This window comes from Choloepus didactylus, chromosome X (assembly GCF_015220235.1).
Source record: "Choloepus didactylus isolate mChoDid1 chromosome X, mChoDid1.pri, whole genome shotgun sequence".
Classification (NCBI taxonomy): domain Eukaryota; kingdom Metazoa; phylum Chordata; class Mammalia; order Pilosa; family Megalonychidae; genus Choloepus; species Choloepus didactylus.
The window spans coordinates 122613259-122637111 of NC_051334.1; the positions used below are offsets into that span (position 1 = coordinate 122613259).

Sequence of the window (23853 nt, forward strand, 5' to 3'; positions counted from 1 at the left end):
TCTAAAGTGAAACCCCAAAGAGAAGAAAGGCCAGAGGCTGGAAGTGAAGCTGGAAAGCATATTTCCCCCCTCCTCATTGCCTAAGGGAGGCTGATGGTGGGGGCTTAAGCCAAGCAAAGACCTTTCCTGTAAACCTAGAGGAATGATCACTGCTGCTTCTAGCACGCCTTCCACTTAAATATCTTGGGAGAGCAAGAACTGACTTGCATTCAGCCTATGCACTCTTTTTTTTTTTTTTTTTCAATTTATCATTTTATTTTGCTTGTGTATAATCCAGATAAAATATTGATTTCAACAGTATATTCAATTTTATCTATACAGAATCCTTAAAAGTAACTGTCACAGCTAGTCATTCTTCATCATCACTGGATCTCAGCACACAAAGGTGAACAGTGACCTGTTTGTCCAAGCTCAAAGGTAACCCTGATATGGGATCTATGATGGGTTAAGCTTGGGCCTGTTTGTTACTAGTTCCAGGGGTTAAAGTTTTCATGACCAGATAGCATCTGGTCTTAGATTGCTGGCAAGGAAGGAAGGGCCAGAAGTAAGCTCTCTGAATCTGCAGAATTAAACTTTTTGTGAATCCAGCCTATGCACTCTTCTGGAGTTGCTGCCCAGGAAACAGACATGAATAATTTCTTTATAATGAGAGGGACTTTGTGTGCAGCAAACAGTGAATACCATTACCTTTTAAAGCAATTTCCGACTTTGCTTTGCTTTTTGCATTTGCCCTGGTGACCCATTGCACCCTCTGACCTTCCAGGTATATTACACAATAAGTGGGCCAGGGATCTGAGGATTCTCCAAACTTCTCCTGGTTGGTAAAATGGAGTAGGAAAGAGACAGGAGGTAAGATTGTAATTTAACAGCAAGGCAGGTGGATCCTGGAGGTATGCGTCAATTCTTGGAAGATCAGGACTTTCTGACCAGGCCACTCATGGAAATATTGGCCCAGGCGTCCAGAGCCTGAAAATAAGATAGATTGGGGGAGAATTAGACATCAGAGTCAATGAAAACAAGACAGCAAGTGTCATGAGAAATTTAATACATAAGGGCTCGTCTTTATTTTTTTTTAATTAATAGACTTTAAACAGTTTTAGATTTGAGGAAAATTTGTGCAGAAAGTAAAAAGTACCCAGACACCCCCTACCCCCAGTTTCCTGCATTATTAACATCTTGCAATAGCGTGGTCTATTTGTTGCAATTAACAGACCAATACTTACTCATTATTATTATTAGTGAATGTCCATGATTTAGATTAAGGTTTAATCTCTGTGTTGTACAGTTCTATGGCTTTTGGCAAATATATAATGGCATGCATCCACCATTACTGTATCATACAGAAGAGTTTCTTGCCACCCTAAAAATCCCCTTTGCTTCACTTATTTGTCCCCCCCCCCCCCCTCCCTGAAGCCCTCGCATCCATGGATTTTTTAACTGTCTCTGTAGTTTTGCTTTTTGGGGGATGTCCTATGCTTGGGATGATACAGTATATAGCATTTTCAGACTGTCCTCTTTTCATTTAGCAGTTTGCATTTACAGTTCCTCAATGTGTTTTTGTGGTTTGAGAAATCATTTCTTTTCAACACTGAATTATATTCCATTTTATGGATGTACCACAGATTTGTTAATCATTCACCTATCACGGGACATCTTGGTTGCTTCCAATTATGAATAAAACTGCTGTAAACATTTGCGTGCAGGTTTTTGTGTGGATATGTTTTCAAGTCAATCGAGTAAGTACCTAGGAGTATGATTGTGTATGTATGTTAAGCCTGTATATAGCTCTGAAAGAAATTGTCAGTCTCCCAAAGTAGCTGTGCTATTTTACCTTCCCACCAGCAACAAATTAGAGTTCCTGTTGCTCCACTTCCTTGTCAACATTTGGCATTGTCAATTTTTTTGGATTTTAACCATTCTATAAGGTGTATAGTGGCACCTCACTTTTGCTTTAATTTGCAATTCCCCAATGACATATGATGTTGAGCATCTTTTCACATGCTTATTTGCCAGCTGTATGTCTTCTTTGGTGAAGTGTCTGTTCCACTGTTTTGCCCACTTGGTGATTGGGTTGTTTGTTTTCTTATTGTTGAGTTTTAAAAGTTCATTGTATATTTTGGACACAAGTCCTGGATCACTTATGCATTTTGCAAATATTTCCTCCCAGTCTGTGACTTACCTTTTCATTTTCTTTCACAGGCAGAAGTTTTCATTTTAATGAAGCCCAATTTATTAATTTTGTTTCTTTCATGGATCATGCTTTTGGTGTTGTATCTAAATTCTCATCACCAAAATCAAGGTCACCTAGATTTTATCCTATGTTATCTTCCAGAAGTTTTATAGTTTTGTGCTTTACATGTAGGTCTATGATCCATTTCGAGGTAATTTTTTGTGAAAGATGTAAGGTCTGTGTCTAGATTTTTTTTTTTTTTTTTTTGGATATGGATGTCCAGTTGTTCCAGAACCAGTTGTTGAAAACACTGTCCTTTCTGCATTGAATTGCCTTGGCTCCTTCATCAAAGATCAGGTGAGTACATTTGTGTGGGTTACTACTGCCTTTTAATTAATTGGGGAGGGGGACTGTTTACAGGGAATAATGATATTTGTCATGTGCGGATTTTTGTATTCCCTTCTCCCCCTAGTTCAGCAACGGAAAATAATGATTTGGATTACATGTATTGTGCAGTGGAAATCACTGATGCTGACCTCACTCTCCCACTTTATTAGAGTAGAACTCCTTTTCTGCTCTACTTTATTTCCTTTTTTTCTCTTTCTCTCCTGCCTGATAGGACGGTACTTTTGAAAAAACAGCAAAACAGATGAAACAAAAACCACCCACTTAGCTTTTCAGAGGAATTTCTGTGGTCTTACAATAAATGTGGGACTGTCATTTCCAGTCTTGGGTCTTACAACATCTTTGGGGGTCCTATGAGTCTAGGATAAGAGCAGTTGATTCCTTAGATGAAAGAAGAAGGATGCACATCATTCGGGCATTATCAAACAGCCAAAATGGATTTTGAGCTCCCTTGCATTGTCGGTTAGCGGAGGCTGGTTATAAAATCTGGCCACACTTGGCCCTGGTTTGTAGTGAAGCTTTCCGCTGCTTTCCCATAATTTAAAGGATTGGCACCTGCAAAGTAATGGAAACATAAAGAGCGGCCTTTTACCAAGTTGAATTTGAAATTTCCAAGCAGCTAACAAGTAGGGCTGACAAGCCAGAGAGGGCCGATTTTGCTGCGCGGCTACTCGGGAGTATGCGGTAGCCCAGGCCGCGTCCGCGTAAAGCCGAGAGCTGTACTGAAGTCGACTTGTTATTTACTTTCCAAATCTGAATGACTGAGCAAGGCGAAAGGAGAATCAATCAACCGCAATGTGACCCTACAGGCGGAAAAAACGCCGCGCTCCCCGCACCAGCAGGCGGTGGGGGAAGGGAAGCACGTGGAATCTGGGTAGGGTTGCATCATGAGGTCGCTTGGGCTTTCTGTCGCACCCTTCGTTTTTCGATTGCCTGTGATAGCTCAGCATCAGCCTGCACAAGCCCAGGGAACCCGGGAGCAACGGAGGGCAGGCTCGAGAGAGGGCCCCTCCAAGTCCTTTTGGGGGAGCCTTGAATGGCAACCGATACATAATAAAACAATCCATTCTGCTGATTCACAATTGTGGAGACTGTGTAAGTGGGTATTTTTATCGATGTGCTCTAATGCTGCAGCAACAGTCGTTTGACATCGTTGACGTTTTACAGAAATATTTTGCAGGGGAATTTTAGGCCCGCCTTTCTGATGGAAGACCAGCCCCTTAAAACTCACCCCCACCCCCACCCCAACAATCAGAATAACAAATGGTCTGATGTTCAAGGAGCAAGTGAGGCTATACTTTAAATTGCTGAGTGTACTGGGCTCCTAGCAGGAAACTCAGCGTATATCAAAGGGAGGGGCAAACATTTAAAAATTACTCCACCAGTCACACCTCAAAGGTGTTGGGATGTGTATAGATATTTGTTTAATCGAATTAAGCCTGGGAGTGGTGGGCAGTTGTCCTCAGAGTGGAGGGGAGGAAGGACCGCTGGGGACTTGGGTACACCAGGACTGGACCGAATAAGCCATCACAGCATAAAACACTTTGCAAATACCTGAGGTCTTGGGGGAGTAGGTGGGGGATGGGCCGGAGGGCCCAGCTTCCCCTCCCCCACCCCTGGAGCCCCCACACCTCAGCTCCTCACGTCCTCCCACCCCGGTGCCCGTACGCCCGAGTTTCTTCCCGAGCATTTCGGCTCATCCCGCGAGGTGTTTTGCATAGGTCAAGACACCACCAGAGTCCCCACTTTTTGGGGGAGAGAGAGAGCAGACAATCGGGATGTCCTCAAAGCCGCCGATTTTAAGGGAGAGGCAGGCTCGGGCAGGTGGCCGTGGGTCCTGAGGGGTCAGCTGGGCGGCTTTGCTCTGAGCTGTGAGAGGGTAACCCTATCTGGGGCTCGGGTTGCCCCTCACCCGCACCCCGAGGCCGTGGGGGGGCAGGCCGGGTTAGGGCCTGGGTAGGGAGAGGCCCGGGTTCCCCTCCCCCAGGCCGGGGTGGGGGGAGGGAGCGGGGCGGGGCTGTGTAGGGACGCGAGTCCCCTTGCCGTGGGGGAGGGGCGGTGTAGGGACGCGGGTCCTCCTTTGAGGCCGCGGGGAGGGGCTGGTTTGGGACGCGCCCCCCCAGGGCGTGGGGGAGGGGCCGCCGGCCGGGGTCGGCGTGCTCGGGGCCGCTCCCCCCGGAGGTCACTGGCCGCCCGCGTCCCGCTCGCCATCGCGCCCTCTCCCACCGCCGCTCCCGCCCCGGCCCCCCCCCCGCCTCGCGGCAGTCGGGAGCTAGGAGCCGCCCGCGCCCCCGCCCCGCCGCCGCCGCAGCGCCCTCCGGCCGCCATTCCGCGCCCGAAACTTTCCAGCGCCCGCGCCTCTCGGGGACTCGCGGCGGCGGGGGCGGCCCGGGGGCGGCGCTCGGCTGCTCCGGGGCGCCGGGCCCTCCTCGGCCGCGGACGCCGGGGCGCGGGGACGGGCGGCCGCAGGGAGGCAGCGAGCGGGCCGGGCGCGGCGGCGCCGCCACAAGTTGGGCGGCTCGCGGCGAGGTGAGTGCGCGGGGCTCGGGCGGCCGGGGGCGCGGGGCCGGGGCAGGGGGGCGGCGCCGCAAACTTCTGGGCGGGGGAGGGCGGTGAATTCCCCGGGGTCCGCCCGCCGCCGGGGCTCCTGGGGCGGACAGCAGGTCTCCAACTGTCCCCGCGGGCTTTAGGCCGGGGTGCGGCGCGCTCCCTGGAGGCTGAACAATACCCCGCTGCGGCCGCTCCCCAAAGTGCCGGCGCGTGGGGGCTGGGGGGGGTGCCTTTGTTTTGGGGAGGGGGAGGCGGCCGGTAAGTTTCGAGAAGCCCTGCATTTCTCCCTCAGTGCCCCTTTGTTTAGCGATCCCGGGGGGCCCCCAGGGCGGCACTGCCCGCCGGGCTGGCCGGGGGCTCGCGGGCAGGGTCCCCCACCCCCGGTGGGGGTATGCCCCCTTCATCCCCGCGGCGGCGCTCACCCCGCGTGGGCTCACTTTCCGAGGCGCAGAAACTGTCAAGAAGTCCGGAGCCCCCGCCCAGGACGAGTCGACGGTCTGCGGGCCCCGCCGGCGGGGGTCGCCCGGGGTAGGCGGGGTGCAGACCTGTTGCGGCCGGGTCGGGGGAGGGGTGCCCGCCCGGATCCGCGGCCCTGGCCCTCACGGGGGGGCCCTCCCCTTGCAGGGGCCGGGGCTCGGGACTGGAGGGGGCCCTGTGCGTCCGTGGTCGCTGGGCATGTGACAAGTTTGGGCCGCGAGGGCCCCACCCGCGCTGGGCCGGGGTCTGGCGGGCCGGGACTTCACGTGCGTGGCGGCGCGTGGTCTGGACGGGTACCCGCCCCGGCCCCATGGGCTCCCAGGCCAGCTGCGTTGCAAATTCCACAAAGTTCCAGCCCCAGGTGTTTGTTCTCGAGTCGGCGGGGTCGGTGAGCCAAATCCAGAAAGAAACAAAAACCCACCCTTTCCTGCATGTGCAACTGTTTCGGCCCTGCCCCGCCATGTGTGGCTTGACCTGACTTCTGGATGTTTTTCTCCGCGCCGCGCCGCCCCAGTCCTTTTTAACCTGCAAGGGGAGGGGCGGGACTCTAACCCGGGGGAGGGGAGGGAGCGCCCGGCCCCGGCTCGCGAAGGCTGGGTGAAAAGTTTCCTAGTCTTTTCGAGAGGAGATGCAGTGGGTGGGGGAGAGGGTTGAGAATGGAACAATTAAGACCTGGAAATGCCGAGTTTACTTTAACGGTTATGCATTTCTCAAATGTGCTGCGATCTCCGTGGAAAACCACCCAGTTGGGCAACTTCTACAGGGATTGAAGTTTAAGGTCCTCACCGGACCCACTTATTAAAAGAGCCCCTTAGGGGAACCTGGGCTCAAGTGAGCTCACACCCGTGGACAGGTCGGAGAGTGTGGGTGGTGTGCCCCTCCCCCCGGGGGATATTTCTGCCTCCTTAGAGAGATGAGTGAGGAAACGGGACCCACGTGGACATAACTAAAAGCCAATGTCTTGGAATCTGGAGAGTTCTTCGGTAATACTAATAACTCTGATTCCTATATGACAGCAATTTAGGAAGATTTTTTTTTTCTTCTCTTGTACTGGGGATAAATATTCATTCAAAAATGCAGCGAGGTGCTCCCAGCTGTCTGGCACCGTGCTGGGCACAGGGGAGGCCAAGGGCAAGGCAGAGCCCCCCACTCCCATCGCCCAGGCCGGGCATTGAGGGGGCAGCCCTCTCACCAGTAGCAGGGGGTGTCCCCACCATCCTGAGGTATTGGATCCTCTTATTTTATCCTCCAGGGCTCCATCAGCCCAGGAATTAATCAACAGTCCCATTTAAAGAGGGTGGAGAAATTTCTTCTGTTGGCCCCTAAATTTCCCCAAACCTTTTTACTGCTTCTGAGAGTTGGGGTGTTTTAATAGACCTTGTTGGCATCACGTGGGGTTTGGAATGAGTTGGTTTCAAATCCCACCTTTGTCTAGCAGAGTGTTTCACCTGTATTAGTGGCCTGGTTTCCCTGCCTGGCCGGGCTGTTACAGGGTCTTGATGTCGGAAATAAAGTGGTACCTATAAGGGAATAAACGCTCTCTCGGTTCTGGAGGAGAAAAGAATTTATTTACGATCTTGCAAGATGGGGCGTCCAGCCAAACACGCGGAAGGCTGGCGCACCAGAGGAAGAGAATGGCGATGTTTAAATCTCCTACTCCTAATTCGCAAGTCCCTCCCCTGTTTCCCCATTGACTGGGTACTACAGAGGTTACAGCCTATCCGAGAACACTAACTAATTCATCTTTTGAGATTTTAATTTGTACAGCCAATCCCAGAGAGCCAACTAGCTCATTATTGAGATTTTGAACTGATTAGCCAATGCCCCCCCAAATTTTTATTTTTTTGCTGTGAGTTCCCTCCTCTGATACTACCTCATGTCTCTTTACATCAGGCAGATTCTCTCTTCTCTTTGTCTGGGGCTTGTTTAAACTGGTTTTGCCTCCATTTCCCTTATTCCATGCTGTCTCTATGTGAAAACGAAACTTATTCCTTTCTTACATTGATAGCATAGGAGAGGCTGGGGGGGGGGGGGGGCGCTGAAAATTTTCAACCCAGCCCCATCATGACGCACACTGTTTGGCCAGAAAAGCAGCTTTGACCCCATTTGGCCTGAACTAGTGAAAGGGCTCACCACATTTGTGCTGTACCAGTTGCCATCTGGGCGACCCTAAAGTCTTGAAGGTTTTATGAGTCAGATTCTGTTTGTAAAAATAAAAAGAGGAACTGAAATGGTGGTACTACTAGGGAAGTGCAAAGCATTTGTGTATCTGTTTCTTTTTTTAAAAAAACTATAAGGCCTCCTCTAAATTTTAGTTATTGTTATGTGCAGCTAGAATAATTGTCTTTAGGTTACTTGAATGCCAAGCGCTGAGGATTTTATGGGCACTTAATGCCCAGTGGGTACCTCTTATTCACATTCACAACACTGGATCTTAAAGATGTAAAGTCACTTGCTAATGCATGGTGGAGGGAGGGTAAGCTTGGTAAGAGCTTGTTTCCTGTCTACCTAATGTGGATTTTCCCATTTGAGCAGAAGATCTCTAAGTTATATGTGCACACATGATAGAACACATATCTGTCCACATTGAAATTGGTATATACTTGTAGACGTGTCTCAACCCGGCACAGAGATTGCTTTCTGTAGCTTTGCTGTCCTGTAGCCACTAGTGACATGTGCTTATTTAAATTAATTAAAATAAAGTAAAATAAAAAATTCTCTTCTTCAGTGGCCCTAGCTATGGTTCACGCTTAGTAGCCACATGTGGCTGGCAGTTGCTATGTTGAACAGTGCAGAACTAGCAGTAGGTTTCATTGGAGAGTGTTACTCTATAGTTCTTGCAAATGAAACAATAATAATGACAGCAGGCAAGAGAGTTAGTATATCTTTTTCGGGTGGGAAGGAGAGAAGTTGTGAAAAGTGGGAAATAATTTACATATGGACCCTTTAAAAAAATAGACCTAGTTCAGCCAGAAATTTGCCCAGGAATATGATTTCAGTCCAATTCTAGATTGAGGCTCTCTGCACCACTTTTGGGTCAGGAAGCCAGAACTCCAAGCCCAGCTTCCCACTGAGTGTTGTTTCACTTTGGGCAAGCCAGTTCTCTTCCCTGTGTCTCAGTTTCCCTGTCTGAAAACTGGTGACGCCAATCCCCGTCCCACCTGCCTGAGTGGATGGCAGTGGACTGAGCTGATCTGGGTCTCAGAGTTTTACAAAACTTTGCTTGCTCTGGGCAGTCTGAAGTTTAAGTGTCAAAGTTGTCCCTATGAAAAGGCTGGTACAGACTCCTTCCAACAAAGTGAGACTTCACAAGAGCCGAGCCCTAAAACAAGGGGGGGCGGGTGCTGAGCGCAGGCTGTTTCCCTGATTCAGGATGTCACTTTTTCAACTTAGGTGTTGTGTTTGCAGTGCGCTTTGTGCTTTTTATAGTAATGGAGTAGAAATTTTATTTGTAAATGATGGGGAAAACCCCAAATGTGGGGTCTGTCAGCCGTGGCTTCCCAGATCACCGTCTGCCACTTTCCCTTGCTCAGAACAGTCCTTGTATCCGGTTGGTCATCCTTTGGCCGAAAAAACTTAAAATCCTGGGAAGCCAATAGTTCTCTTCCAGAGGCGTGAAAACGGTCATTGCAGAGGGAGGCTGGCCCAAAATGACTTCTTGAAGGGGTCCTAAGCGTCCAGAATTAAGATTTCTCTCTTCCCGTTACCTGCTGGAAGGAGAACCCCTAAACTAAAACCTGGGGCTGCCTCCTTTCCAGTTTTGTACTTAGGGGTCAAGCTTCCCAGTTTTGCACAGAAGTGTATGCTTTGTCCACATGGCTCTGCTGCGTTGGACACCTGGCCTAGATGATAGTCAGAGCTCTGTGCAGTGTCAGCTAGGAGGGTCCCTGCTGTGGTTTCCTTGTTCTTCACTTTTGCCCTTTTCCCCCTTTAGTCTTTCGCCAGGGAGTACATTTAAGAAAGTAGTTTCAATTAGGAAGCAAGACTATAGTAATTTTGTAAACTTTTTTTTTTTTTTTTGAAGTCGGAAAGATAAACCTTTTTCTTTTTTTTTTCCCTGTAACTATTTCTGGTGTGAAGGAACTGAGAACCTGTTCAGATGCCAAACTGGATGCCCTTTCTTCCCCTTGGGTCCTCCCCTCTTTGCCCTTCCTTCCTCTCCATCCTTTTTCTGGGGCTCAAACAAACGGATGCCTTGGCCAAACTGGTGAAAATGAAACCCAGCAAAATAAAAATAAAAGCTGGATGTGGGAAGGGACTAAAAAAGTCTGCATGTTTATAAAGACCAAAGAGGGTCGAGTCTGAGAAAATGCTGTTGAAACCTCCAGGGAAGAACGCGATCGTTAAGGCGCTCCCCAGGCTGGTCATGGGGACACTTGACTGTAGCTGGTTGTGTCCGCGGCGCTAGCAGCCTCCTGCGTGGACGTCCTGGACATTTTCATTGCCATCAAATATTTATTGAGAATCGGCTGTGTATTTGAAGGCTTCTGAAAGGAATTGGAAGCCATTAAAAATTTGATTTGGAGCACATTGAAAGTTAAAACAGGAGAAAACGTTTATGCTTTACAAAGGCAGTTGGGTACCACTTCTGTTGCTTCCTGAGGTTTGTGCTTGAAAGGTAGGAGCAGAGAGGATAACACATGACAGGCGGGTTCAAAAGAAAAGTTTTGAAAAATGGCGGTGGAGAAGAGGATGGTTGACTGCCATCGTATTTTAAGCGTCGTGCTCTAGAATCTCACAGGCCTGGTCAGCGAGTGCCTCTCACCCGGGGCATTTCCTTCCCTCCCTCAGGGGCCTTGTGGTGCAGTGCCTAGAGACATTTTGGTTTTCAAAACTGGACAGAGGTTGGGAGATGTGCTCCCACCATCCAGTGGGCAGAGGCCAGGGATGTGGCTAGACCTCCTACAGTGCCCGGGACAGCCCCACAGCAGAGTGCGATCTGGCCCCAAAGGTCAACAGGGCCGGGTTGAGAAAACCTGGAACTGGAAGTCCTGTTTTGGACAAGATCTGTGGGAAAGGGGAGATGCCAAGAATCTGTATATTTATATTGGTACTATCTCAATATTCATCCACCCATCCATCCTTCCATCTCAGGAACTCAAGAGTTCTCAAGGCACACATAAGTTTTGGGGATACATCAGGAGGTTAATCACAACGCAGTGTTCAATTGAGGTGAGAAGGGTCTCGGATGATCCTGTCTCGATGGCCCAGGTAGGGAGTGCATGGGCTTTGAGGAACTGTTAGAAACAAGACAAGTAGGCACGGGGGAGGGGGCAGGGCCCACTTGCATACCCTCTGCCTAAGCACAGTGTATTTAGACTCCCATGCACTTTTCTTGACTTGTTCTTTTGGTTTTGTTGTTGTTATTATGGACTTAAGTAGGTCCTACTTCTGGTCAGCCTCTTGGTACTTTTGGTATTTATTTGCTTTGAGGGAAAAAATCCCAAAGTGCGCTCAGTAATGTTTACCTAGTGAAATGTGGGCTCAGCTGGAATTTGGTGGCCTCCCCAGGGTTACCCCACCACTAGCCAGTGTCGTTCAGAAATGTCAGAAGGGCAAATGGGTGAGTGAATGGAGTTTTTGCTGCTTGCAGGCTTCCAGATGCGGCTTCAGCCTCTGTGCCTTCTTACAGCTGGTTGAATTGGCAAACCGGTTGGGGCCCTGGGCATAGACCTGCATTTTACTTGTCGAAGCCCTTCATGTGTCAGTTGGAAAAGGGCCCCAGAGCCAGGCCTTGCTTTGTTCCTGGGGCCTCCCAAGCCAGCGCCTGTCCTCACGTCCAGCTGGGTTGGGGAGGTTCTGGGCTCCTGCTGGATGAGGAGCAGGTGACATTGCTGAGGGACATCTGGCTTTGCAGCCAGCTCCCCGCGCACCAGCCTCATCTTGAGGCAAATCGATGAACTTCCCTAGCATTGATTTTCTCATTGAGCGATGGAGTTAATCAAATGTCTTCTTCAGGTTGGCGTATTAAAGGAAATAGAAAAGTTAGGGTACTTGGGAACCAAACAATTTATACTTGCCTGTATTCCAAAGTTGGGATTTTGAGGTTTGAAAAGGTATCCTTATCATTACTGGTCCAGCAATTGTTTACTTTTCTTACCTTCCCTTACATTAAAGTTTAGCATTGGTAATTATATCTGTGGGTGTGTGTAGTTTATATCTACGCATACATATATAATGTATATACACATGTGTATATTTAATACACAGGCATATTTCATTTTTAAAATGATCATATGGTAAAGTTGTTGATTTTCTTCTTTTGGTGTAATTTTATGGATTTTAACACATGCACAATTGGGGCACAGAATAATCCATCCCCACAAAGTCTTCCCCTTTATAGGCACCCCTTTCCTAACTCAGGGCACCCTGAGCTGCTCTCTATTGTGGTAAGTTTTGGTAATCGTATTTTAATGCATGCACACCCTTTTGATGAACCCCTTCCCTCCTCCAGCACCTTCCTTCATCCTTCTCCCTGATGATGCGTGAACTTTGTGCCTTTTCACACTTGGGCAAATGGGCTTTCCTTACGGGAAATTTTGCCCCGTAGATGTGATCAAAAGCCAGGAAAAGAAAATCTTGCTGTGCCGTAGTGTTGGTGAAAAGCCACAGTGGGAGAGGTGGGCTGTTTCGCTGGGCTTGCTGTGGGCGTGCCCTTTTTTCTATGCCAGTTAGTTCTTGCTGCCAAATCAGTTGAGAATAGGGCATTTTTGATGACTTTTTTTTGGCATATTTTTCCCTAACTTTTCCTTACTACTACAGCGAAATATTTAACACACTTGTATTGGAAGGTTACAGTATTGTCTTTGATACACACCCTAGGAGGTACTGCAGTTTTCCCATTGGGCTGATAAGGTGACTATAAAATAGGGTAAACATACCAAGTTGTTTCTTGGTTTGTTATAAATGAATTCCTATGTCAGTCCTCCCCCCTCGTTGCTAACCTATATGTTACTTTGAGCCCCAGTTTTGCCTTTCATGCTCCCATAAGAAATGCCACATTCTCTAGAATAATCCTTGTCTTGCTGGTTTGGTGACCTGTGAAATCTTTTAACCTGTTCATCTCCTTGCATGGAGCATAAAAGAGTTGGTTGAGCTGATCTCAAGGCCTCTTCCTACGTTTCCCGCATGAAGATTTTAATTTGGGGAAAGGGACACTACTTAAGACAAGATAAGGATTATGGGGGTTTTATGTTAGCTAAAAGTTATTTTTTGTCCTGTGCCTAGACTATCATTTTTCCCATGATTAAAATAAGCAGCATTTAAGCAACATTGATAAATTGGTGACATGTTTTACTTTAGAAATTCAGAAGGTACTTTGGGCTGTTGGGTGCAACAGTCATTCTTAGGCATGTTGGAGTTTCCCAAGCTTTTGAAACCCAAGAAGATAAGCACAAACAATGGTCACATCAAGATGCACAGTGTTTATTCTTGAAGTGAGTGTCTGCCTTGAATTGCTGTCATCTCTTCCTATTCATGATAGATGTAACTGGAGTGCTTAGAAGAAAACATGAGCGTTCTATTTGCTTCCTTCCCTTGAGCCCCTGTGACCCCCAAATAGCACCGAGCTCTTTCTTTTGTGGAACACTTTCCACCAACCCCCAGCTAGAATATAGAGGCACCTGTGAAGCCAGGACTCCCCAGCCCAGTGACCTTTCCAGCTCTCCTGGTTGGAAAGTTTCTTCTCGTCTACTGAAAACTGGGTGCCCAACTCCAACCATGTTGGGGCAAGGATAGAAAAGGCCACCCATCCCCTTCTTGGATAGCTTGACTCTGTTCTGTAATGACTTACCTGTTGTCATTGGGCTTTGAAAGTCTGCGACCATCTGCATTTGTGAATTCTGCAAGAGTTTCTGCTTGTTTGGACTACCTGGTGGGTGGAAATTTGAACAAAAAGAAGCTTACTGTACATGGTGCCATTTTCTTTTTCTTTTTTTTAAACTTTGTAATAATTTTAAACTTACAAGACAGTTGTAAAAATAATATGCAACTCATACAGAGAATTCCAACAAACCACCAACCCCAATACTCAGATCCACCAACTTTTTTTTAATTCAGTTTTATTGAGATATAGTCACATACCATGCAGTCATCTGTTTACAGTACCATCATATAGTTGTGCATTCATCACCCCAATCTATATTTGAATGTTTTCCTTATACCAGAAAGAATCAGAACAATAAAAAATAAAATAAAAAAGAACACCCAAATCATCCCCCCCTCCCACCCTATTTTTCATTTAGTTTTTGTCCCCATTTTTCTACTCATCCATCCATACACTGGATAAAGGGAGTGTGATCCACAAGGCTTTCACAATCACACTGTCACCCCTAGTAATCTACATTGTTATACATTTGTCTTCAAGAGGCAAGGCTACTGGACTGGAGTTTGATAGTTTCAGGTATTTACTTCTAGTTATTCTAATACATTAAAACCTAAAAAGTGTTATCTATATAGTGTGTAAGAATGTCCACCAGAGTGACCTCTCAATTCCATTTGGAATTTCTCAGCCACTGAAGCTTTATTTCGTTTCATTTTGCATCCCCCTTTTGGTCAAGAAGATTTTCTCAATCCCACAATGCAAGGTCTAGATTCATCCCCGGGAGTCTCATCCTGCTTTGCCAGGGAAATTTACACCCCTGGGAGTCAGGTCCCATGTAGTGGGGAGGGCCGTGAGATCACCTGCCAAGGCAGATCCACCAACTTTTAACATTTTGTCATATTTGCATTCTATCCATCTATCTGTCTGTCATTACCTATTTTCTAAACATGTGTGAGTAGGTTGTATATATTGTGCTCCTTGAACATTTAGTATTTCCATGTACATTTCCTGTGAGCAAGTGTATCCACTTATGCAACCATCTGATGTATGGTCTTCAAGTTTAAGAACTTTAACATTCATATAAAGCTTACCATCTACATTTTTTTTTTCATATGACTCAATAATGCCCTTTTGGGCATTTTCTCCTCCATTTTTAGATCTAGTCCAGATTCAGGAATTGCATTTAATTGCCATTGTTTAGTCTGCCTTTCATTCTTTTGTTTAAATTGTGGAAACGTATGTATGAAATGAACTTCCCCATCTTAAAAAACTCCCAAGCATACCATTCAGTGGGGTTAATCACATTCACAGTTTTGTGCTACCCTCAACCATCATCCATTACCAGAATTTTCATATCACCTTAGACAGAAATGCTGTATTCATTATGCATGAACTCCCCATTCTCCCTGACAATATGTACTCTGCTTTCTGTGTCCGTAAGTTTGTACATTCTAGCTGTTTCATAAAAGTAGAATCATTAAATGTCCCTTTGTGCCTGATTTGTTTCACTCAGCCTGATGTTTTCATGGTTCACCCACGTTGTTGCTTGTATCAGAACTTGATTCCTTTCTAAGGATGAGTATTCCATTGTATATATAGACCATGTTTTATTTATCTGTTTATTTGCTGATGGAAATTTGAATTGCTTCTACCCTTTGGCTATTGTAAATAATTCTGCTATGAACATTGTTGTACAATATCTCTTTGGGTCCCTGTTTGCAATTCTTTTGGGTAAATTCCTAGAAGTGGGATTGCTGGGTCATATAATAGTTATATGTTTATCTTTTTGAGGAACAGCCAAACTGTTTTCCACAGTGGTTGCACCATTTTACATTCCCACCAACAAAGTACTAAGGTTCCTATTTCTCAGCAACCTTGCCAGCTCTTGTTAAATACATTTTAAAAATAATAGCCATTCTAGTGGGTGCAACGTGGTAATCTCATTGTGGATTTGATTTGCATTTCCCTAATGGCTGATGATATTGAGCACTTAATCATGCTTATTGACCATTCGTATGACGTCTTTGGAGAAATATCTATTCAAGTCCTTGGCCCATTTTTAAATTGAGTTTGTCTTTTTGTGGTTGAGTTGTAGGAGTTCTTTATATATTCTGGATAATAAATCCTTATCAGATTTATGATTTCTAAATACTTTCTCATGTTCTGTAGGTCATCCTTTCATGTCCTTGTTAATGCTCTTATAGTAGTCAGGGTTTGTTCTATCTGTCTGTCTTCTGAACAGTTGAGAGCAGGTTGCACACATCATACTCCTTGAACACAGTACTTCCATGTACATTCCCTACATACCAGGATATGCAAAAATCTAATCACTTTAAGTGTAGTTACCAAGTTCCTTTTAAGCCTTTTCTTCTCCATTCTTAGATTCCATCTAGTATCACATATTGCATTTAGTTGCCGTTATTTCTTTAGTCTCTCTCTCTCTCTTTTTTTTTTTTTTTGAATTGTGGAGATATGTATACAACATAAATCTTCCAACCCAACCCCTCCCAAGCTTATCATTAATCACATTCATGATGTTGTAGTACTCTTAACACCATTCATTACTAGAACTTTCCTTTACCTCAGACAGAAACCCTACACTCATTTTGCATTAATTCCCCATTGTAACCTGTGTTCTCCTTTTGTTTCTGTACGTTTGCAGATTCTTTGATATTTTCTTTATGGTTACTATGGGACTTTAAATTTGAAATCCGAAATCTTTAAAAATCTTGTTTGCTTTAACAACTTCAACAGTGTATATAAACTATGTTGCTATACCCCTCCGACCTGACTTTTATGTAGTTCTTGTAATAGAGTATATTTATACATTAGGATTCCAAAACCATTGACTTGGTATTACGTTTTAAGCATTTGCTGTTTACGTCCTGTGCGAAGTAAAAGTGGAGTTACAAATCAAAAGTACAGTAGTACTGGCATTTGTATTTACCCATGTCATTATCTCTACTGGGTATCTTCTTTTCTACATGTGGCTTCAGTCTATTGTCTAGTGTCCTTTCCTTGCAACCTGCAGAACTCCCTTCTGCATTTCTTGTAGGGCTGGTCTAGTGGTGACAAAATTCCCTCAGTTTTTGTTTATCTGGGAATGTCTTACTTCCTCGTTTTTGAAAAACAGTTTTGCTGGGTGCAGAATTCTTGGTTGGCAATTTTTTTGCATCAGCAATTCAGATAATCTTCCCACTGCCTTCTTGTCTCCATAGTTTCTGATGAGAAATTGACACTTAATCTTATAGATGTTCTCTTGTATGACACATTGAATCTCTCTTGTGGCTTTCAGATTCTCTCTTTATCTTTGGCATTGGACAGTTTGATTATAACGTGGTGCAGGGTGGGTGTGTTTGGTTAGTTTATCTTGTTTGGAGTTTGTTGAGCATCTCGGATGTGTATATTCATATCTTTTGTTAAATTGGGGAAATTTTCAGCCATTATTTATTTGAATATTCTCTCTCCCTTCTTCTGTAACCGCCACGATGCATGTATTGGTATGCCTGATGGTGTGCCCCATAGGTTCCTCAGCCTCTGTTCTCTACTCTTTTCTTTCCTCTTTCTGCTCCTCAGACTGGAGGCTTTCAGTTGTCTTATTTTCAGGTTCTCTGCTTCTTTCTTCTGCTGATTTGATCTGGGCAGGGTCCTGTATAATCCTTTTACTGTGCCCTTGGATTGTGTATGGTAGCATTTTGTTCCAATCTGCTGTTAATCCCCTCTGGGGAATTTTAAGTTTCTGTTATTGTCACCTTCAGCTCTGTTTGGTTCCTTTTCATAATTTCCATCTCGATTGATATTCTCTTTGTGTTCATCTGTTGTTTTCCTGGTTTACTTTTACTCATAGAGCATATTTAGGACCATTTTTAACAGTCTTTGTCTGGTATGTTCTAGGTCTGATCCTCCTCATTGATGGTTTCTAATGCTTTAATCTTCTCTTTTGCCTGGGCCATCTCTTCCTGTTTCTTTGTATATTTTATAATCCTCTGTTGAAACCTGTACATTTTGATATTTTAATGTGTTATTGCTGGAATTTAGACTCTGAGGCATCTGTTCCTTATGCTTATATCCAGCTAGTGTTACAGCAGAGCTTTTCTTGAATGCCAGGAACCACCAAAAAATGAAGAAGGGAGAAAGAAAACGCCTTTCCCATTTTTGCAGACTGGCTGTGCGAGCGCTGTCCTTCTGGGCTTATCCATATGAAGAGTTTGGAGAATAGCCCCAGGCCAAAGCTTAGGGGCCTCCATGGTCCTTTCTGCACTGCGTCTTATCTTGGGCGTGCACTTGTAACCTTGGAAATACCTGTTTACATGGTTCTGAATGTCCCCTCTTCCCTAGGAAAGTTTCCTTCTGTTCTGGGGTGCTGCACTTGGTGTTCTAAAGCCAACAGCGCATTGCCCCAGGCAGCATGACCTGACTGTGCCTCCGTTAGTGTTCTGCAGGAGAGCTCAGTGAGGCCCCTACACCCGGGGTGAGTTCTGGGAGGTCGAGTCCTGGGGTGGCCAGTCCCTCAGGCCAGCGTCAGACAGAATGGGCCGGACAGAGCTGCTTCCAGTCTGTGTGTGAGGGCCCCTCTGCCCCTCTGTCCCCTCCAGAGCCAGGATCAGGAATCCACCTTGGGAAGGTGGGCTGGTCCTCCTCACTCCCCCTCCACACCCAACCCCCCCGGCCATTGGGGGTGGGGGAGGGGCCAGCCTGGGCACCTGGAGATCATACTGCTTTTAAGTGGCCTTTTTCTGGATTTGGTGCTTGTCCTGTTGCTCCAATCCTTTAACTGTGTGTCCTGGAACTTTCAGAAAGATGTTTCTGCCGTTTTTTTGTTTTTTTTTTTAGTTTTTTTTTTAATTGTGAACTTTAACATCTGTACATAACAGTGATAACTTTCAAAGTACAATTTCACAAGTAGTTAGCAAATTTCCAAGAATGTCATGGGTCACAGTTCCACATCCTCAGCCATTTCCATTATTGTAGAATATAACATACATGCAGAAAGGTGTCAACGCTTGATGTACCGCTCAACAAGCAGTCATATATGTAATTTCAAAAACTGTTATGGGTTACAGTTCCACAGTCTCAGTCCCTTCCCTATTGTGCAATAGAAGGTATATACAGAAAGGTGAAGACCTTCAAGGCCCAATTCCACGAGCAGTTATAGAGCAAGCCCCAAAGGATGCTATAGGCTACAATTCTACCATGTCATTTACCTCTTTCCAGCCATTCTAACATCCCAGCATCCAAAAAAATATATATAATTATATAAAGTTTCAGTATTCATAGACCTTTGTTAAATCTTATGTTGTTTGTTGCTACCCCTTCCTCACACTTAATCTCTTTCTCCATCTTCAGGGGTGTCTAGGCAGGGAGCACCCTAACTTGTTCATATTGAAAGAGGGTGTCGACAGGATGTGGAAGGGGGCTGCATCTGATTGTTGTTCTTAAAGAAGCTGTTGCCTCTGGGTTTTAGGACTTGTCTGGCATAGGAACACTGGTGGATTTAAGTTTCTGAGAGATAAAACTTAGTGAGTGCATCTTTTATAGAATCTCAGGTAGGGACCTTGGTATTTGGGGGCTACTTTTGGTAATGGCATTCTGCCGGGTTTTGTGGGTTATTCAAAGCTTCTCTGGGGGTTTGGAGCCCTGAGCTTCACACTCTGCCTACCTGATCTGAGCAGAGCCCTGTATAATCCTTTTAATGTGCCCTTGGGTTGGGTTTGCTCATATTTTGTTGAGGATTTTGGCATCTGTATTCATAAGGACTATTGGTTTCTCATTTTCTTTTCTTGTGATATCTCCATCTGGATTTGGTGTTGGGGTGATGCTGGCCTAGTAGAATTGGTTAGAAAGTGTTCCTCTCTTCAGTTTCCTGGAAGAGTTTGAGAAGGATTGGTGTTAATTCTTTAGGAGTGTTTGGTAAAATTCACCACTGAAGCCGGCTGGTCCTTGGCTTTTCTGTGTTGGCAGGCCTTTGATTATGGACTCCATCTTTTTACTTGTTACTGATCTGTTGAGGTTTTCTGTTTCTTCTGGAGTCAGTTTTGGTAATTTGAGTGTTTCTAGGAATTTGTCCATTTCATCTGCATTGTATAATTTTTTGAATTACAACTGTTCTCAGTATCCTTTCCATTTCTCTAAGTTTGGTAGTGATGTCCCCCTTTCATTTCTGCTTTTTGTTATTTGCCTCCTTCCTCTCTCTCTCTCTCTCTCTTAAATTTTGTCATCTGGCTAAAGGTTTGCCAATTTCATTGATTTCTAAAGAACCACCTTTTGGTTTTGTTGCTTCTCTATATTGTTTTTTCATTCTCTATTTCATTTATCTCCACTATAAACTTTATTTTTCCTTTCTTCTGCTCACTTTGGGTTTAGTTTGCTTTTTTTCTTAGTTCCTCCAAGTATGAGGTAAAATTGCTGATCTGAAATCTTTGTTCTTTCTTGATGTAAGCATTTAGAGCTATAAATTTCCCTCTCAGCACTACCTTTGCTGCATCCCATAAATTTTGGTATGATGCGTTCTCCTTTTCATTAGTTTCAAGATTATTTCCTAATTTCCCCTGTGATGTCTTCTTTGACCTATGGTACAGAGTGCATTGTTTTATTTCCTAATTTATATTTTAAATCAACAGTAACTTGATAGCAGTAATTGGCATGGAACCATAGAAATCTTTGTAAGAACTGGAGAAAGGCTGGGCAGTGATTTCCGTTCCCATGGCTGTGAGTGGCATTCTCAGTCTCCGTCCCATCAGGTCTGCTTTCTTTCCCTGTCATCCTTATTAGCTTGACTTGCTTCGGAAGGTGAGAAATGAGATAATAGAGGGGAGGGCTGACAGCCCAGTCTTGTGATGTAAAGATTGACAGGACCGAGATGCAGATGTAATTCCCAGCACCTATAAGGTGGTTTCACGGTTTTAGGTTGCATTTCAGTAAAGCAGCGGAGTTGGGAATGGATGACCCTTCTGCTTGGTTTATGGGGGGAACTGATTAAACTTGGGTCCTGTGCCTCAGTTTCTTTTTCCAACAGAGTGTTATCAGGCATTTTAATCACACACAACTTTATTGCCCACCCCGTGCTAGTAAAAATGCAAGCATTCACGATTATAATCTTCAGAATGGCAATTGCTTATTTCTGACAGTCTGAGGGATATGGTTTGGTTTAAGTCCTAATTTGGTTAGAAAAAAATATTACATAAGGTTTGTATTTCTAAAACCCACTGATGATTTTATGCCAGTTGCGATTATTTCCAGTGATCCACATCATACCACTTAAAAAATCCTGGCCAGAAGAAACAACTTTGAGGTGTACACAGCTGAGAACTTTGGGAAAATATGAATTAATGACCTTGTGTGTCCAGTACATGATGGCAATTAATGTAGACCAGTGAGAAATTAGAGATGCCTTATCACTTCATGGGGCCTATAAATTTCATGGGACTCCGAGTATGTTTTCTTTTAAATTAATAGTCTCCAAATTTGGGGGGGTGGGCAGGGAAATGGCTTCTCTCAACATCTGATTCCCTAAGGGATCTCCTGAGTGGATTTCATGTCCCCGGCAGGTGCACAGCGAGATTTATTGGTGTGCAGAATGGAACAATTAAGTTGTCTATTGATTATTTCCTTATATCTCATACTTCAGTCTACTTTTATGTGTGAAATCTGCACGTGATGTTAATTGCGTAGTGCATGAAGTCCCCGAATGCAGGTGGTAGACAGTTTTTTCTTCCCTTTCCCTCTGCTAATGTGTGTGTGTGTGTACGTGTGTGTGTTAAATAGCTTTGGGATCTACCAGCTTATAGATTGGAGGTCAGTCCAGTGGTCAGCAGGTACCAGTGATTTCACTTAGAGTGGAAAAGTGACTCTTAGAGTGAGAGTGCTGTGCACACTTGAATCTGCTGGTTTCTGAGTGTTATTCTTAAAGCTGAAAATATATATGTGTATTTTAGAACCAGTGACACTATCTCGATTGCAGGTGCGTAGGGGAAACCTTGGCCCAGTGCTGTGCTTTTTTAGCACTTCATGACTCTGCTGTGTTTTCATAACCACTTAATTCTGATTGTAAATCATCTGTTTTCAGTTTTGTTGAAGAAAGGGTTCAAACTTTAAAAGAAAGCAACACGAGAGAGTGCTGAATCTGGCTGATTTTTTTTCCCCCAGAGGTATATTTCTTTCATCATTAAATGATCTTTCTTGTCATTTCACATGAGTGTTTTTAAAGAAAAAACTGCCATTTTGGTTGATGCTCTGTGACTAGGGCTTCAGATTGTGGCTAATTCAGAAATTACCTTTGTGACTCAGACCCGCTGTGTGGTGTGCCCTCGAGGGGGAGTAATGCGACTCACGGCCAAAACGAACGTCTTGTGGCTGAGCTCATTTGCTGAGAACCGTCAGTTATCAGAAGACTCTAAGTGGCAACTACAAGGCAGTTCTGGGGATTTCAGACCGTGTTTTTATTTGTTTAATTCGAAAGGGTTGATACACGAACCTTGGTTTTGTGTATGTTTTTTGGTTGTTCACATCTTTTATTTCCTTTTGTCAATATTGAATTTGCATTATAACTCTGTATATAAATAAAGTGATGCGGGATACTTGAGCAGTGCATTCCAATGTCTATCGGGAATAGTTCATGTGGATTTCTATATTCTGCCAGGATACTGTGTACCAAAACATCATAATTGCCTGTCAGGATCCACCTATTTTTTTGTCCTTAGGTGAACTGAAATATTTGTTCTTAAAAATCAATAATACAAAAGGCAACCACTGCTTCACTTTATAGTGATACTCAGAAGGCACCTTTTCTAAAGAGAGGGACAAGAAACAGCAAGTAGGGTTTTTTGCTTCCCCAGTTTATATACTTTCATCTCTCTAGGGATCAATACATTTAAGCCCCTATAACAAATCTAGTTATAATGGGAATAAAGCAGACACTTTGGGAATACATACATATATGTGGGGCTGTGTATTACCTATCCCCCACTCCTCACCCCTTCAAAAGCAAAGAAAAATGGCACAAAGTGTTTTGTTTCAGCCAGGCTTCCTGAGCTCCGAGCAGGACTTGACTTTGTATTGAAAGCTTGTCAACAGTGTGACGCTGTTGAATTGCTTCAGCTCTGCTCGGGGACTCATCTTCTGTCATTGTTGAGTGACAGTCCTACTAATCAACTCATTTCATATTTGTCAGCCAAGTTACTCTACACAATATTTCAGAAATGTATACCAGAGAAAGATCTAAACTGAGACTGTTGTTTGTAGCCCCCGAAAGAGTTGATTTTACTAAGCTCACACGAGGTACTTGTGAAGTCAGATATCTAGGGTTAATTTCTGAGAATTTGAGGGATTGGGGGTGTATTAGTTGCTGGATGCTGAAGCAAATACCATGCGGTAAGTTGGCTGAAACAGTGGGAATTTATTGGCTCACTATTTTGAGGCTAGGAGAAGTCCCACATTGAGGCATCATCAAGGTGATGCTTTCTCCCAGAAAGCTGTGGTGTTCTGGGGCTGGCTGCAGCGATCCTTGGTGCTTGGCCTTTCTGTCATATAGCCGTGCACATGGCGGCCTCTCCTGGCTTCTTGGTTCCATTGATTTCTAGCTTCTGGCTGCTCCCCCTGGTTTTCTTTCTCGCTGGGACCTTCCCTATAAGGTCTTCAGTAAAAGGATTAAGACCTATCCTGATTCTGTTGAGCCACACCTTAACTGAAGGAACCTCATCAAAAGGTCCTATTTACAAGAGTTCACACCCATAGGAATGGATTAAGTTTAAGAACGTGTTTTTCTGGAGTGCATAGCTCCAGGCCACTACAAGGGGGTATTGAAGCAGGAGTGTGTGGAGAATGGCAAAGCCTTATGGTTTTCAGCACTGGCGTATTAAATCTATTATTACATTAACCTTAGAGAGAGACTGAAAACACCTTAGTTTGGAGCATTGTTGAAGTACCATTTACATAATTTATATCAATGAAGGCAGTTACTTTTCATTAGGAAGATTGAATTAAAATTAGCTATCTTCATTTTTTCCCACAGAAATAAAAAGTCAATTTTAGTTCAGATAATTGTATGTGGAGCTTTATAATTGGAAAGTCAAAGTTAGCAAAATGATATAACACTACTTAATTACAGTAGTATACTCAACCTAAATTTAGAGTAACATGAGTTCATGGAAATACTTCATTTTTATACTCAGCCAGTACAGCTCACACCCACCCAGTAGTTAGAGAGTTTCTAGTTACATTTTTAAAGGTTTGATCAACCTGGACATGCTGTTGGAAGTTAGAGACTGTATATTTTATTTATTTGAATTTTAATATTCTGAGTGCTACCTGTAACGTACGCCTGGCACAATAGAGCACACTGGGTATCACACATTATATTTTTCTTTGTGGCCTTTATGTTTAAGGACATGGGAGCCCGATCCCTAGTCCAGCCTCTGAAAGTAAATGCTCA

General features: G+C 44.6%; 2 protein-coding genes across 6 annotated transcripts in view; one reads left to right on the plus strand and one right to left on the minus strand.

Moving 5' to 3' along the window:
- Window positions 1-267: 267 nt before the first annotated feature.
- Window positions 268-6076, minus strand: LOC119521998. 2 transcript variants are annotated; one of them, XR_005214458.1, is made up of 3 exons: window positions 5548-6076; window positions 2872-3130; window positions 268-966 (listed from the first exon to the last, which is right to left on the minus strand). XR_005214458.1 is itself a non-coding variant. In XM_037820722.1 (2 exons), the coding sequence occupies exons 1-2, from the start codon at window positions 6062-6064 to the stop codon at window positions 3039-3041; spliced, it is 609 nt and encodes a 202-aa protein (XP_037676650.1). In that variant the 5' UTR covers window positions 6065-6076; the 3' UTR covers window positions 2311-3038. The 2 variants fall into 2 exon arrangements, 1 of the variants encoding a protein (XP_037676650.1); XM_037820722.1 differs by lacking the exon at window positions 268-966 and having other exon boundaries at window positions 2311-3130.
- TBL1X (transducin beta like 1 X-linked) overlaps window positions 4734-23853 on the plus strand; it is a 284080-nt gene continuing 264960 nt past the window's right edge. For 2 of the 4 annotated variants that reach the window (XM_037820716.1, XM_037820715.1), the window contains exon 1: window positions 4734-5104. The gene's annotated coding sequence lies outside the window, so the exon portion shown is untranslated. The remainder of the gene's footprint in view (window positions 5105-23853) is intronic. The other 2 variants (XM_037820714.1, XM_037820713.1) reach the window with 1 other exon arrangement.